This window comes from Leucopleurus acutus (assembly GCF_964270905.1).
Source record: "Leucopleurus acutus genome assembly, chromosome: 21".
NCBI classification, from domain to species: domain Eukaryota; kingdom Metazoa; phylum Chordata; class Mammalia; order Artiodactyla; family Delphinidae; genus Leucopleurus; species Leucopleurus acutus.
The window spans coordinates 215,060-232,506 of NC_139163.1; the positions used below are offsets into that span (position 1 = coordinate 215,060).

Genomic DNA, 17,447 nt, shown 5'->3' on the forward strand with positions numbered 1-17,447 from the left:
GACATGCAATGACTCGTTAGTTTATAGTCACTGTGGATTCTCACTAACCCATCTTTCACGCCTATGGCCCTGAAGAATTAGAGCAGACATTTGTAAGACGGTTAGCTCAGCACAGCAATGTGGTCCAGGCCAAAGATCTGGACCACGCCAGCTGGCTCATTCAGGGATTAAACCTACTCTTAAAGGCAGGAATGACAGCAAAACAGACCAATTCATTTGGGTTAAATTGTAGCAAATTCCATATTCATGTTGGAAGGTAACAGCACATACTCATAATTAGTTAAACACTGAGCTTCAACTCACCACTGATTTTTGATATGATGTTACATGAACTAATAGTTTCAAGTTGCGTAAATTTTCCCCCAGAGAACAACTAATGTGTTGTTGAATGCACGCAAAAGACACTCCATATATACTTTTTGAATTGAAAAGAGTGTAAAAAGTTAACATAATTACCCGCATAAGAATCATCTCCTTTACAAATTTAAAAAATCAAAGTCTTAACCCCACAATGTACGCATCGCTGTGCCTTGGTCAACGAATGCCAACAAATTTATCCTGACATATGCAAAATATATTATGCCAAAACATTATTTAAATGTTTTGAAAAATTTATGTTACATTGTGTATAAAATCTATCCAAACAATTCAGATTCTACTTACTAGTGATGCTATCAGTTTGTTTAATAATAATAGCTCTTCCTAGGCTTACGACATCTACTGTGAAGTGCAAGACTATCTATGTTTAAGAACCTACCCCAGGAACTCACCACTTTCTCTACTAAGAACTAAATAGCATTCTCAAAGGCTGCCTCATACTGCTCTATGAATAGTCATTATTCAGACTTAAAGGACTACTTTTTCGCTTAGAAAAATCTTAGAATAGCGATTCAGTGTTCAGTAGTGTTTCTCCTCCTTCCAGTTCCTCTCACGTGAAACGGTTAGGAATGATGTATATCTGTCATACAAATTTTTTTTTTAATTTATTTATTTTTGGCTGTGTTGGGTCTTCGTTGCTGCACGCGGGCTTTCTCTAGTTGCGGCGAGCGGGGGCTGCTCTTCGTTGCAGTGCGCGGGCTTCTCATTGTGGTGGCTTCTCTTGTTGCGGAGCACGGGCTCTAGGCACACGGGCTTCAGCAGTTGTGTCACGTGGGCTCAGTAGTTGTGGTTCACGCGCTCAGTAGTTGTGGTTCGTGGGCTCTAGAGCACAGGCTCAGTAGTTGTGGCTTGCGGGCTCTAGAGCGCAGGCTCAGTAGTTGCGGCGCACAGGCTTAGTTGCTCCGCGGCATGTGGGATCTTCCCGGACCAGGGCTCGAACCCGTGTCCCCTGCATTGGCAGGTGGACTCCCAACCACTGCACCACCAGGGAAGCCCTGTCATACAAATTTTAATAACTTAAGTAGAACCCATGCTACTGAGGGTATAGCTGTCACTTTCAATATAAACAATCACGCAGTTGGAAGTAGAACAAAAGAAGGGGCTAAACAAACTTCCATTCGGCCTGTGAGTCAGTGTTGGCAGGAAGCGGGATGCGATGCAATCTGGCAGATGAAGAAGGCATTGCTATGCTGCAATAGACACACCAGTTTATTACAGTTGGCATTTTCCTTACCAGCCATGCTGACTGAATTCAGACACAGACTGTCTTAAGCAAAATAGTTTATGAAGATACAGAAACTTTCTAGAGCTCTATCAGACTTAGGGACACACTTACGTTTAAGGTTGACAGTACTTTTGTAGGACTGTAGGGTACAGGGTGAATCATCTGAACAGAACTCACTGTTCTATATCATTGGGGTGAAATACCAGTGGGTTAGTTTGAAAAATAGATTTTGTGACTCTTCAATGGCCCTGAAAATATAAGTGATTGAAACCTCAGGCATATAATTTATTTCCTCTTAATTTATTTCCAAAATAATTTCACATAAATTTGATAGGTTTTCCATAGGTAAGGCAGTCTTTCATGAATATATATTTCTGTGGTCTTCTAGGAGTTACTTCTGTATTTCAAAATATCGTGTGTTATTCCTAATTTTAATAACTGATTACTGTCTTTGTCATCATTAGCCCATTTCCCTGGAACAAATATCTGCAATTTAGTTCATTAAAACGTGTTTCTCCTGGTAATTTAATTTGACCATATTTCTTGCATTAGTGGGAAAAGTAAATCCAGCCCGAGCGGAAAAACCAACCATTAAGCCGATTTTCGCCAGCTGCCTGATCTGTAAGCTCCATCCTTGACTTGGTTAAACACGCGGAAACCACGTCCTCCCAGCTCTACCTCCTAATCTGTCTAATTCATTCCCTCTTCTTCATTTCCACAACCAGTATGATTGGTGGGTGCTCTGCCTCGGGGTGCTGGGTCTGTATGGAAGTACAGTGAATACTATTCTGTTCACTGATCTGCCTCCTTCTATTATTTCATGCATTTTGTCACTTGAGTTAGCATTAGAGAAATGCTGAAAAATCTGCATTGGCCCCCTGGTTTCATGTCATCTAAAGAATTCAAGGTATCCATCGTATGGTGTTTCTGGGCCATTCATTATCTGGCCCCAGTCTTTGCCCATGCGTGTCCTACACCTTTAAATTGCTCACCAGTTTTCACACAACAGCATTTGTTTTTACCACCATGCTATTGCTCACACATTTTCTTCTATCTGGTATATCCTTTCCCCCCTTTGAAGGCCAGCCTCTTCAGTGATGTTTTCCGCGGCTTCCTTAGGAACTGACCTCTCTTTTGAACTTCCATAGTTCTTCATTCAAATCTTTATCACATGTAGAATGGCTTACAATAATCATTAAGCAGTAAAATATTGAGAGTAATGACCATGTACAGTAGCACTTGGTACAGTGTCAGTTAGGAGGTCAGGTACAGGCACTAAAACCTTTTTCCAATGAATGAATACATGAGCAAAGGCATTATTAGCTGTCGAGCTTAAGCTGTTTTCCCATTTGGCTACAATTAATACAAGATACAGATATAGCTTGAGGAAAAAGTATTTTTAATAGATCTTTAAGGAATAACTAGATATCTTACTATAGAAATACCTGTCCTTGTACATACACACACCACATTCTATATGTCATTCTATAGAATTATTTAGGATAGCACTGGAATTCTGTAATCCTGTAAAAACATTCTTTGGAAACCCCATGATCTGAAAATGGTTTATATAAAAGCAATGCCTGCTAGAATATCCTACCTGTGTCTCAGGAATAATGGGACTGTCTTCAGGAGAAGATCTAAAAAAGGTGGATAAAGGTGACGACACAATGATAGGATTCGGCCTCACGAAGCCACTTAGATCACAGCTGGGAATGTCATTCTCCTCTTTCTTCATGACTAGGGTATCCATCACATAAAAGACATTCCATGGAATCCACACAGTATGATACTGAGTGAGGAACGGGGATCGTTCAAATACCAAAGTTAGAGAAGCCCCGCCATTCGCCACCAAGTCAAACCTAAGAAAAAACAAGACATGCTTAGTGAATTATCTGGATCTCATGTAACTCGTCACTCACCTCCCCAGATCAATATGCTTTATAAAGAAAAACTTCTTCTCCCAACGTTTATATGAAATAGTTTCAAATCTACAGGAGTATTAAAAGAATTATACAATGACCATCCATACGCCCTTAACTTAGATTTACTAATTTATTAACATTTTTCCAAATTTGCTTTATCTATCTACCTATCTACTCCTTTTCCAGAACCATCTGAGCATTAAGTTGTAGATATTACAAAATCTCACTTTCAAATATTTTAGCATGAATCTTCTAAGACGAAGAACATTCTCCTATAAAACCACAACACTATTATTATGCCTTAGGAAATGAAATCAACTTTTAAAGACCTATCTGAGTATATAACTTTAAATTTCTGCCACCTTGTATACTGTCACAGATTTCTGGAGTCTAAAGGTTGTTGCATTTCCATATTAGAAGGGACAATAAAACATGCTGGGTGACACAAGCATGCCTAGTTTTTATTATTTTTTTTTTTGCGGTACGCGGGCCTCTCACTGTTGTGGCCTCTCCTGTTGTGGAGCACAGGCTCCAGACATGCAGGCTCAGCGGCCATGGCTCACGGGTCCAGCCGCTCCGCGGCATGTGGGATCTTCCCGGACCGGGGCACGAACCCGTGTCCTCTGCATTGGGAGGCGGACTCTCAACCACTGCACCACCAGGGAAGCCCAAGCATGCCTAGTTTTTATACTTAAAATACTTCAAACAGAGACAGGGTGTTGGGATTAACTTACATTCCATCCTGGCGGGTAATAGTATATCCATATTCTGGGTAATGGAAAAATGAGACATTCACTCCAATAAGTGGCGTTCCATCAGCAGTTAGTACTTGGCCTCTGATGACGGATGCAAGGCTGTGGGAAAAGTAGAAGAACTAGAATGAACATTTGTCTTTTCAGGCCAACATTATCATGATGTAGAGATAATTCAATCTAAGGATAAAATAACACTATTGCATGCACTTGTATTCACAGAAACCAGACCTGAAATACTCCCAAGACAATGTTCCTTCTAATTCATTGTAATCCACATTCTCGAAATGTCTGGTGTTTACCAGGGGTTTTAATTCATTGCAATCTGGATTTTGGAGCGTTATCAGGACCAATAATTTAGAGATGAAGTTTTAAAATTATAAGCTGCAGTTTTTTCATGTCATATACCTGGTGCTTGCATGAAGGAAAGTATACTTTGCAATTAATTCCAAGGCAATTGGGAAATCTACAGGGACCAAAAAGTACAAGATTTAAGCAGGCAATAAGGAACATTTGTGAAACAACTTTTAATCAACTGCTGGGTCTAACTGCATTAATGCTATTAAACTGCTGCAGAACCAGGAGTTCTGGTGTAAATCATCTTCTTTTGCTCAGTGAGACCCAAGACACCTGCTTTCCCTTACTGGTTTATTTTCAGGTCATTACTGTTCTGCAAAGCACCAGTCCAACAGCTTATGCAATCTTACTGCCATGACGTTAGCAGTTCCATTACATTATTTCATAATTTATATTATTTAGTGAGCTCAGCTTAAAAAAAAGTGCACTTCTGTTTTGCCTTTTGGAGTCTTTTCATTGCTTCTTTTGAAACATTTCCAACTGTGCTAACAAAAATCAACTAGTTAAATGAAGATTTATTGACTCCTTAATGGGATGTCCTGTTATGATTCAGGTACTGAAATTGACAAAGTATGGGAACTATGTCAAAAATGCTTGAGATGCGAAGTTTGGTGAAGGATGTGCCAAACGAGGAGAAACTGCCTTTTAAAGAAAGTACTTTCCTCAAATTCACAGTCATCAGCATTTCATATAAAGGGCTTCTCACTGATGATAATATCACTACAAGTCTATGTAAGGAAAAGCTGCATTAACCTCTTATTGAAAGGACTGTCTCCAGGTATGACATGGGTGCTATCAGATCCTATGAGAAAACTGATTCGGTCATAGAAGGGTTTGGCAGCTTGCTGAGATGGTGATTGTAAGCTTTGGCTAATGATGTCCTGGGGATCAGGTAATCCGCGACAGTAGGGCTGATTTTGGCAGGAACTCTGTAAACAGCAGTCAGGATCCATGCAGTCAATGAGTCCATCTGTAGACAGAAACGAAAACCAGTAAGAGAACTCCTCTTTTTCTGCCGTGATGTAGAGCACGTTTTGTTTGTTGACTGGCTTTTTCCACATCAAATGATTCGCTCCCCCTATGTGATAGTCATTTCTAGGAGGCATACTTTTTGAAACCAAATGAAATACAATACTTGCAGTTGCTTTCATAGACAGTAAATGTTTGGATTGAAGATGGCTGAAAAAAAATCATATAATGTTGATTCTGAGTAAAAAATAAAAAATGACTGTTTAGAACAATCCATCACATGCAGACCCCGTCTTATTGCTCTTCACAGATACTGAGTTTTTTACAAATCGGAGGTTTGTGGCAACCGTGTGGAGCAAGCCTATCGGTGCCATTTTCCCAACAGCATTTGCTCACTTCGTGTCTCTGTTACATTTTTGTATTTCTCGCGATACTCCACTTTTCCATTATTATTATATTTGTGATGGTCACCTGTGATCACTGAGCTCTGATGTTACTATTGTAACTGTTTTGAAGTGCCATGAGCTGTGCCCATACACAACGGTGGACTTAATTGGCAAATACTGTGTGTGTTCAGACTGCTCCACTAACCGTCTGTTCCCCCATCTAAAATTTGGGAAAAGGTCAGAATATGAAAGTCCGTGAAATACATAGACAGAGTAACATATAATGAATGAGATTAGCCAACCACCTTTCAAGGAAACCATTTTCCCAGGGATGGTAAAGTGTTTTCCGTATAAAATTAAGGCATTGCTCATATTTTAAACAGGAACCTGAGCTCTTAATACACATCCTTTAAAATGCAGATGTTAATAAAAATGTGGCTAATGTAAATAGGCCATAATATTGGAAATGATAAGAAACCTATCACTAAAAATGGACCTACACTGTTGGTGACATAATAAGAGTAATGGGTAGAATCTTCCAGAGCATTCTCCAGGAATATCAGAAGGAAACTACATTCAATGCCCCATGTAAGAATTTTGTTTGAAACATTTAAACCATCCCATTAGCAGATAAGAGTCAGGTTATGAGGGTTGATGACATTATCCTTTAAGGTCATTTTTCAGTGACCAGTTGATACATGAAGTTTGGTCTGCTTGGCAATTTCATTTCTCAATGTAGATTAATAAAAACATTAGTTTCCGAAGACTTTAATTACCTTTGGGAGAACAGACAAAAAATCATTATAAAATCTTCACACCTAAGTTTTAGGTCTTGGTGTGACCCTATTATGGCAAACTCAGCTGAAAATATCTAGCTGACCTATATATTTTATTTACACAAGTGTTTCGAAATAACTTTTATTTTTAGAAAAACCACACTAGTCATTTTTTTCTTTTTGCTTTAGGCTACTCTTATTAATAGAACATAAGCTTGCCCATTCATTATCTGACAGCAAACTGAGACAAAAGAAAACAGACTAAATTGAATTATATTGCCCAGTCTAGAATCAGGTCAACAACACAGACAAGGCAAGAAACAGGAGATGAGGAGCCTGGCTCCCACCTGAAGAATGTCGTCAACACTTGTGGTTTCTCCTAACACTCATTTCCCCTTGTTTGTGCAACAGCTCTGAACTTTCATTTGGGTACCCAGTTCTCCCCAACTCTCAAGTCTATGTGCGTATTTCCCTTTGTGCTTGGTTCAGAAACGTACATGTGACCTAACTTGTCAAGCCAGATTGAATTTCAGGAACTATCTAAAAAGCAATCCTGCCCCATCAGCTCCCATCCCCCCAGGTTTGGAGCTGTAAGGCTGTGAGGCCAGGGTTGCTGCATCCCTCTTGCTGCCACTGCAGCAGAACCTGTCTGGGAACGGAGTCATCCCAGAAGAGGCAAAGGCAAGAGCTGGAGACCTAAGACAACAGGTCATAGTGACACCTTTGGGGCTTTTGCAGTAAGCTGACCCTGACCTCCTGAACTTTTCAGTTCTAGAAGCCAAAGCATTGCCTTCTTCCTTAAGCCTGTTTGGGTTGTGGCCTTTCTGTCACTTGAAACTGAAAGAGATGCAGTTCATCCAGAGACATTAACTAAAAATCTCACTATTTCCCTTATAGTTGAAAAAAAAAGGCTTAATACGTAAATATTGGAATTAAATGTATGGTGTTGGACTCTTTTTACATTACTATTTTAACTTTTTGACACCATAATTTGACATGAAAATGTATGAGTCAGAATTTCTGATAAGTAGATCTATTACATAGTTTTTTTTATTATAGCTACATTTTCATGTAGATGTCTCTTATATTTCTAAAAAATGGGTTAATTACTTGAAACTGTATATTTATTCTTTGACAAAAATTTAAAATCATGTTTAAGAAAGTCAAATGAAACTGAGCTTTGAAATTTCATAGAAATTGATCAAAATATTGCTTTCTTAGCCAAAAGGCCACAAAGATAAAAAATGTCTAAATATTCTTCAATATTTCTAGTGGAAGAAAGATGAAACTATGATAGAGGCTTATTTTTCAAGAGGATATGTTATAATAATGCAATATATTGCATTTTTCTCCATCTGTCTCAAAGAAATAGAAGCATAGTTATGAAGATTCAGATTTTTAAAATCGTAGATGGTTGACCTATTGCCCCTAAATCACTTTTAGCTTCAAAACACAATTTAAAAAACCCCATTCAGTAACAATTCGTGATCATATGTTGAGACTTCATGAGGAATCTTTAATCTGTTTTATGATGTATCTAAGAGCTCTGACTCCATGGATTTAGAATGGGGTGTGCATATGCTCGGGAGAGTAATTCCACACAAATATTTTATATTCTTACAGGTTTTTCCCTTACGTTCGTTTTTTAACATAAGTAGAAACTACTTAATAGTGAAAGTACTTCCAAACATTATATTTTATCTCCATTAATCTGGTAATTAAGGGTTAAATTCCCCCCCCCCCACTTTGTCCCCCATAATATCCCCACAGTGTCTTCCTTTAGGCACTATATGGTACAGCTGGCCAGAGAGGAATGCTCAAATTTCATCATTCACCTTTGTTAGTTTATAAAGAGCAAACATGCATCTGGCATGTAGTCTGCAGGTCATAAAACGGCACGAGATCGACACCTTCTGAACTAATCAGCCGGGAATGCATTTTTACAAGCCTCTCTGCTAACATCAATCAGAGAAAGAATCTCATTTTCAACAGCCGAGTTGCAGGGACACACGGTTTGTTATTTTTCTGCAGAGTTTATCAGTGACTTGCCCAAGCAAGTGACGGATGGTTATGAATCTGGCTTCCTATAACTCGAGAAAACACTTTTCATTCTTTGTCTATACTCACGTGGCTAGGGCTATCTAGTAAAACTAAGCTGATTACCCACTTGCCCAAATGTATACGGTAGTAAAAGTGACTTCGTGGAAGAGCTTCTCAAAATCATCAACGTTCCATTTTAGTCTCAGGAATATTAGGTCGGCTTAAATTGAGATTGGTGTGGAAGCCTTAGCTAATAGAATTAACCGTAAAAAAATCTAAAGAAAATCAGAACTGTTCAAAACCCACTGAATAACAACTCCAATGATCAGTTAAGAGCCCCTCTTTCTCCTGGTTAGGCTTTGCAATGTAAGTGGTACTTTGATATAGACAATGAGTATGCTTCCTTCCACTTAATCCTCAATGTTATTGTTCTGTTATCATTTCAAAACATGTTCTCATCTTTCTTAACCCTTTCATTGGTTTGTAACAGTGGCTGGCAAACTTATTTCATAAAGGGCCAGATAAAAAATATTTCAGACTTTGTGGACCATATGGTCCCTGCTACAAGTATTTAACTCTGCCTTTAGAGCTCTAAAGCAGCCAGAGACAATATGTAAATGAGTGGGTGTGACTGTGTCTCAATAAAACCTTATTTACAAAAACAAGCTTTGGCCCAGGGGTAAGAGTTTGCCAACCTCTAGTCTTGCTTTAAAGTTTCTACCCTGCCCTATTTCCTTATAGTCTCTAAATCATTCTTGATTTTTTTTCTGGCAAATTTAATGCCTATTTTGCTAGATAATTGGAATGTCTGACTCCATCTTTTCCTGGTTTACCCTCTGTGCTGGCTTTGATCTGCTTCTGTCTTTTAAGCAGCTATGGATATTTTGACTTGTTTTTTAAAACCCTGACGTACCGACTGGATAAAAAGTCATGAATCTCCTTTGACCGAATTTTCATCTTCACTCGAAAGGTGATTAATTAGTGCCCACTGCCCCTCCCCACGGTATTTGGAAGCCCCTCCCCCGCCTTCAAGTTGGAGAGGGAGGCAGAAGCCCTCAGGCAGTGTTTTATCTGTGGCCTTAGAAGTTTCAGAGTGTGCGGGCGCGCCTTTTGTTGCTCTTTTAAGTCACCATTCCGCGCCGTGCATGAGGTCCACTTATTACTGAATTGGGATCATGTTTGGTTTTCCGTGTCTTCCTGGTTTGTCTACAGCAGAGCTTTCTTGGTGGCTTTATGCTCTCTATGTTCACAACATTTCAAGGCTAATGACGCCAGGCTGACCATTCTCCTGAACTCCAAATCCACAACCGGTCTTCTAGATATTTCCACTTGGATATTACACGGGCATCGGAAACTTAACACACGTCTAAAGCACAGCAAATATGATCTCTGAACACTCGCTTCCTCTGCATTTCCTATTTCAAGGAATGGTTCCACCATCCACTCACCCAGTTTCTCAAAGCAGAAACCTGAATGTCAACCTTGATTCCTCTTCTCCCTTTTTCTCTGCACCTAATCAATGACCAGATCCTCATTTTCTCCACCCCAAACATCTCTTGAATCGGTCTATTTCTTTCCATTTCACTGAAACAACCGTTTAGACCACATGGTCACTTCCTGACAAGATCTCAACAAGGGGTTGGTTTCCCAGGTGCCAGTCTTCTCCTAGCTATTCATTCTCAACACTTAAATGAGTAATCTTGGTAGAAATCAAATGTGGTTATTTCACTTCTCTAGCTAAAATACTTCCTTTAATTGGTCCCTGCTGCTTTCTGAGTAGTTAGAACTCCTTAACCTGGCTTACAAGACCTTTGTGATTATTATTTCCTCTGCCAGGAGACTTCTCACCTGCTCTCTTATCCCCCTCCCCAATTCCTTTAGCAATCAGCTCAGACAATGGTCTCACGAAGTTCCTAGAGGGCTAATCTAGTTCACTGTTGTAGCACAGAATTTAGGACACATACTTCTTGGCACCAAGTACGCATACAATAATTTTGCTGAATGAAGTGAAGAATCAATTCAGTTCCTAGAGATTATGAGATCTAAACAGGTCAAAATGATGTCTTAAAAGCACAGCAGAGACACGTGCTGATTTTCTTTCATCACCTTTTTCCTGCCCTCAGACACTAGCTAATCCTTGAATTCCTGTTTCTATTTTTACTCTAATAGGTATCTTTACATGTTCTTGATGAACTGGACATTAAGCAATCCATAAAATTACAAAAAGTATTAGAAGAAATTATAGGAAATACTACACATAAGTACAACTTATGTATGTACTTATAAAGACACACAACCCAGAATTCATGAAGGAAAAGTTAAACCTTATAAACATTTACCTTGTAAAAGTTTATCGTTTGAAAATTTCCGCATGATGAAAGACACCATAAACAAAGTTAAAAGATAACAAAAACTTGGGATAAAATACCTGCAACACACCTCATAAAGAACTGATAAGAAGAATATACAAAGAACTCCTAAAAATTAAAAAGAAAAAGTCAAGTAACTCAATAGAAAACAATGGTCAAGAAAAATAAATAAGCAATTAGCAAAAGAAGAAATGCAAAAAATCAAGGAACACATACAAAGCTAATCAATCTAACTAGTAATTGGGGAGACGCAAATTAAACAATAAAAATGGAGTCATTTCCACCCAGCAGACAAAATTCATATTTTTCATTTTGTTGGACAACTTTGCTTATGTACAATGATCATGTACAGATCATGAACATGGGGAAGATAAGCGCTATCCTACGGATGAAGTGCACAATGGCGAAACTCACTTGCAAGGCAATTGGCAGTAGCTACCAGAATTACAAATTAAAATACCCCGTGACCCAGCAATTTCATTTCTAAAAATCTGTCCCAAAGAAATATTTGTACATTTACACAGATTTATATGCAGATATACACACACAGGTTCACTACAGATTTGTCTTATATATTAAGAGCAAAAACAAAGAGAAACAACTAAATAATTATTAATTAGTAGTGGTAAAATTCATTAGGACAACCGTGTTTCTATTATAAAGTAGGAGATAGGCCTATATGTACTGACATGAAAAAATCTCTAAGTTACCTTCTTTGGCAGAATCAAATTTAGAACAGTACCTATCCCGTTTACGTTTAAAAACATAAATGTGCATCTAAATTCACTGAAGGAGGCGTAGAAACACGTACTCTTTAAGTTGTTGACAGTGGTTACTCCTGACAATGAGAATGTAGCACTTGTGTATGGTTACTAGTAATAACCCCCCCAGGAATGCAGAGGTTCTTAACATGGAGAAAGGGGACACTTTCTAAAGAGGTTCTGTGCGATGCCCTTTGTTACACTGTGAACCTTGCAGTGGCAGCAAATGGTAATGGGTGTGAAATACAGGGGAGACTTTTAGTTCCAGCCTGTGTGGCTCTGATTTTCCTCTCCTTCTAAAACTCATTCAAAAAACAGTGATCAAACCCCATGTTCCTTTTGTACTACCAGGAGGCTACTGGGGTCCTTTGCTTCTGAGAGCACAAGCTGGACTTTTCTTTCCTAGAAGGGGACTCCCAGGGCTCTAAAACTTCTGTGGATAGTAAAAGGGTTCAGAGTAACCTGAATCTCTCCCTATAGTAGGATCTCATAGGGTCTTTCAAATGAATAGTAATTCCCCCTGCCCCAAATCATCCGCCAGGTTAACGTATTTTAAGGCTCTGAGACTGAGTGCCGTTCTATATTCTGATATCTGGATTCTTTTTAAGAAGTACTTAGGAACTCTTGTAATTTCCTCCCTTCCCTCCCTCCCACCCTCCCTCTTTCTTCTTTTTTTAAACGATTTTCCCCCCCTCTTCCTATTTCTGTTACTATTTTATTTAACTTTTATTTTTCAATATGTTTTTTGGAGAACACAATAGTCTCATCCTCCTGCTAGGACTTCTTAAAAATCTATTTTCAAATATTTCTCTATTTTCATTTGGTAAATCTCCAAACTTAGACTAGCTCTGTCCATTCATCACACTCATTCTGAGGCTTACATTAAAATTTCATTCATTGTTTCCCTCCTTATTTTCACTGCTAGCACACTCCTGCTTTCTCCTGCAGTTTGGATCTTTCGTTTGTATTTTTCTTCCTTCCTTTCTCTCTCTCTCTCATTACGGTTTCTTTTTAATTTCTAAATAAGCTCAGTTGAATCTGAGCTTATTTAGAAATTAATTCAGTTGAATTGTAATCTCTACAATTATCAACCTCTGAAGATGTAAAAAAAGCCTGTTTTAGATACATCTTCCTGACATCTAGCCCCACGAAGTAGCAACTCTGAAGGACAAAGAATAACTCTATCTACTTACAAGTAAGATGCATCTTTCCTGGCAGGATTTATACTTTGACACTCTACCAGCTTGCACAAAATTTAGGAAGAGGCTTTAAGTCATTCTTGGGCCCTCAACCATCCAATATGCAGGAGAGGGCTTGCATCCCATGCCTCTGGTCCCCACAGGGGAGCTATCCACTGGAGGACCAGACAGGGAAGCAAGATGTCAAAGGAAACTCTGACGAGATCTCCCGAATGAGAAGGACAATAGGAACATGGTAACCACTTCCAGAGACAATATATTTTGGAGAAATCATCTCATTAATAAGCGTCTTGAGTCTCTAAAATAACAGAGCTTTCTCTGGCTAGCTGTTGCACTTTGATGCTTCCACAGCAGGACCACCATATGGGGAGCTGCTGAAAGCCAGGACACCCCCTATTGAATGAGACTTGTCGTAGGGTGACCAGGTGAAACTGACGATGCGCACAGAAGCGTTTGGGAGAGAACCGAGAGCTGCCTCGTCAGTCTCAGGCATGGAGAGCACGTCAGGGGAGGCTCACCACTGGTTTCCTTGTTCTCAAGTGAGAAGGCTGGAATTTGGGGGGGAAGGGAGGAGAGAGAGACTAGAAGATTCCTTCTGAAACTAACAGAGTTCTACTAGCCATATGAAATGGTTATTGGAGTACACTGTCTGGTTACACTAAAGCCAAACGCTATCGACAGCTATTTCATTCCGATAGTGGAATCTGTTTCTCTGCCTACCCACCATCCTTACCCCTTTATTCTGGAGACAGAACTTCAGTTTCCTTGTAGGGCAGGTGACCTAATTCAGACCAATGAGAGTCGGGCTCAGGCCAGGCCCAGGTCTCATGTAACCATTGAAAAAGGTGTCCTCCCTGCACTGGGCTTGTTATGCTAGAGGAATGTAAACCTCGAGCTGGTGGCAGAGACATCCCGAGAATGGTGGCAGCATAGAACAAGCAGAGTTGACAGATGATTAACCCAGATATCTGTTACCACTGTCTGGACGCCTAGGTGCAGTTCTCTCCAAATTTGTCAGTTATATAAGCTGAGGATGGGGCAGTGTGGAGTCACTGTCTTCAACCCCACTCCAGACACACAGCATCTACTAGGGATCAGTTCCCATCTCTTCACCTGTCTTTTCTCTGATCTTAGCGACTTCACCAGCAGAGTGAGTTCCGGGATATGAACAAGACGTGGCTCAGTCTAGAGGGAGGATGCCTTTGTAGGTGAAGATAAAGCTGAAGAAATATGTAAAAGCCAAGTGGAGGCCTGCAGCGTGGATCCCTGGCTCAGAAACCGTTTCCAATGAGAAAAGGATATCTTGTCCTTGCTTCCAAAGTGCCTACAGGCCCTGTGTGGAGATGTTCGCCACAATTCGCTGGTGCAGTGACCACAAGTTTCTGACGTCCACTGTGCGATTTAAAAGTTGACTCTCCCATAGCCCACCTCTGCCCTGATGTCTGCTCCAGCTGCCTCTGTGCGACACCTGGAGCTCAGATTTGAGAAGCAAAGGGGGAGACACCTTGTTGAGTCCACAGAGAGTGGGGATCTTTGTCAAGGCCTTTATGGTGGGTAAAAGATGGTCTTAGTTCTGAAAAGCTAATGAGTCTGTGTATGCAACAGCTATTTATTTGAGCCTTAAAGAAACAAGGTCCGACTGAACAGGAGATTTACTTCTCATGACCACGCAGGTGCTGCGAGAGTAGCTAAAGCCCCTCCGGAGGCTACCTTATTGGTAGCCCACCTCTCTTGGTCCTCATTGCAGATTCCCCTCGAAGCCTGCTCTTCCTCATGCCTGCTAGAGACATAAAGAGGAAGCTGGCTCCACAGGCAGAGAGGGTCACCTATTTTTTTTTTAAATAAATTTATTTTATTTATTTTTGGCTGCGTTGGGTCTTTGTTGCTGCACACGGGGTTTCTCTAGTTGTGGCAAGCAGGGACTGCCTTCATTACAGTGCGCGGGCTTCTCATTGCGGTGGCTTCTCTTGTTGTGGAGCACGGGCTCTATGTGCGTGGGCTCAGTAGTTGTGGCATGCGGGCTTCAGTAGTTGTGGCTCGCGGGCTCAGTAGTTGTGGCTTGCGGGCTCTAGAGCACAGGGTCAGTAGTTGTGGTGCACGGCTTAGTTGCTCCGTGGCATGTGGGATCTTCCCGGACCAGGGCTCCAACCGTGCCCCCTGCATCGGCAGGTGGATTCTTTATTTATTTAGTGAGATCCATAGGTTGAGGATCTTTAGGCTTAGGCAGTAGAAATGCGGTGAAGCGGATTTGGTAAAGGAAGGTATATTTTGGAGGCGAAGGAAGATGCTTGGCGTAAGAAAAAAATATTTATTTCACTGTATGTGGCTGTCCTTTCTAAGATTTTTAAATATATCTTTTTCAGTTCTGGGAATAGTAAGCAACTTTCTTTGTGTGTGTGTGTGTGTGTGTGTGTGTGTGTGTGTGTGTGTGTGCGTGTGTGCGTGCGTGCGTGTGTGTGTGTGTGTGTGTGTGTGTGTGTATGTTCTGCAAAGTTCTTAAAGCTGTGTTCTACAAAATTACTCAGACTAGACTAGCAGCTATTCGTATGATACGTTTAATTTCTGATTCGGGCTAAATCAACCTCTCTTCATCTTCTCCTCCTTCTTAGTTACTTAATGTGTTAAATCAAATTACTTATAGCTACTTTCTGGCTAATTCACCATTTTGACATCAAACTTAGTTTAGACAATAGATTTCTAATGGTACAGTTCCTACATATCATAGAATTTCAAGTATAGTCCTTATTTTAAACATTCTGTTTTATCGTCCTCATATAATGATAATGATATCCTTAATTGCCAGATTATGTGTCTTGAGTTGGGGTTTGGTGTGGAAAATATTGTCTGTATACACACAGCCCATGCTTAACTTCAAGAAACCCTCTAGCTTGGGTTATAAGGCACCCAGGTTACAATCTCAGGATATAATAAAGCTGGCACTGAGATTCCTTCTCAGAAGATCAACAAAATTAGGTTAGGGACAGGAATACAAATTATATGAGCTAAGTAGAGAATCCACAGGAGGTCTTCTATCCGCTCAGATTTCCCCTTGGAGAGGCACGTCTAGAGATAGCCTAGCTTCAGGCTAAGAAGAATAAACAAGGGGGGAACGCCGCCAATTCACAGCTGATAAATTTGGAGGAAAGAGAGAAACCTCCTCAGCTGATAACAATACTAAAGAGTTGATTAGCCCCTCAGTTACTCTGCAGCGTCTCTGCGGACTTGGCCCTGCAGTTTGCTTCCCTCTGCAAGAGTCTGTAACCTCCTCAAGGTAAATCTTTTAGAAGACAAGTGTGAAATCTCTGATCAAGGAGGAAGGGAAGGGACTTCCCTGGCGGTCCAGCACTCCGCGCTTCCACTGCAGGGGGCATGGGTTCGATCCCTGGTCGGGGAGCTAAGATCCCTCATGCTGTGCGGCAAAAGAATAAAAAATAAAAGAGTAATTAAAAAAAAAGGGAGGAAGGGAAGCTCCTCTTCCTCCCTGGGCAACAGAACACAGTGGGGTAGGGGCTCCTTGGGGGAAAGCAAGGAGGAGAGTTGCCGTCTGGGCTGGGGGTCAGAGAGGACTGATGCTGTGGTTCCTAAGACAGGCACATGGGCGCGCTGAGGAGGGATCGGGGCAACTGCATATCATTAGGCAGGAGGGGCTGCAAGGGCTAAGGACCACCTACATCTATCAGGAGCAGACAGCAAAGGAGCTCAGAACCAGTGGCTCAAGTTTCTCAAGAGCCCAGGTTAAAAGAAAACAGGGAAAATAGTGACCAGTGTGCTAGAATGAAAGGGGAGAATTGCAACTCTTAGGAGGTTGAGACACAAATAACGTTTGGTTTCAGAATGACTGTAGTGTGTGCGTGTGTGTGTGTGTGTGTGTGTGTGTGTGTGTGTGTGTGTGTGTGTTGGGGGCAATGGGGAGAGCTGACAGTTGGTTCTGGCACTCTGCTTCTGAGAGAGCAGTACAGGGCAGGCCTTGTTTTTACTGTGTTTCCCTTTATTGTGCTCCAAAGATATTGCATTTTTCATACATTGAAGGTTTGTGGCAACTCCGCGTGAAGCAAAGACCATCGCGCCGTTTTGCCAACAGCATTTGCTCACCTTGTGTCTCTGTGTCACGTTTTGGTAATTCTCACAATATTTCAAACTTTTTCATTATCATATCTGTGATGGTGATCTATGATGGTTTTTTGATGTTTGATGTTACGACTTTGATGTTACAACTTGCTTAAGGCTCAGATGACGGTTAACACTTTTTAGCAATAGTTTTATATTAAGGTATGTGCACTGTTTTTTAGACATAAGGCTATTGCCCACTT

At 40.6% G+C, this 17,447-nt stretch overlaps 1 protein-coding gene across 1 annotated transcript in view; it reads right to left on the reverse strand.

Moving 5' to 3' along the window:
* The window catches only part of TENM3 (teneurin transmembrane protein 3), a 317,283-nt gene that overhangs the window by 59,356 nt on the left and 240,480 nt on the right, over positions 1–17,447 (reverse strand). The window contains exons 12-14 of the mRNA XM_082863864.1: positions 5,391–5,607; positions 4,263–4,382; positions 3,204–3,465 (exon numbers count right to left, since the gene is read on the reverse strand). Coding sequence (XP_082719990.1) covers positions 3,204–3,465; positions 4,263–4,382; positions 5,391–5,607 — 599 coding nt within the window. The remainder of the gene's footprint in view (positions 1–3,203; positions 3,466–4,262; positions 4,383–5,390; positions 5,608–17,447) is intronic.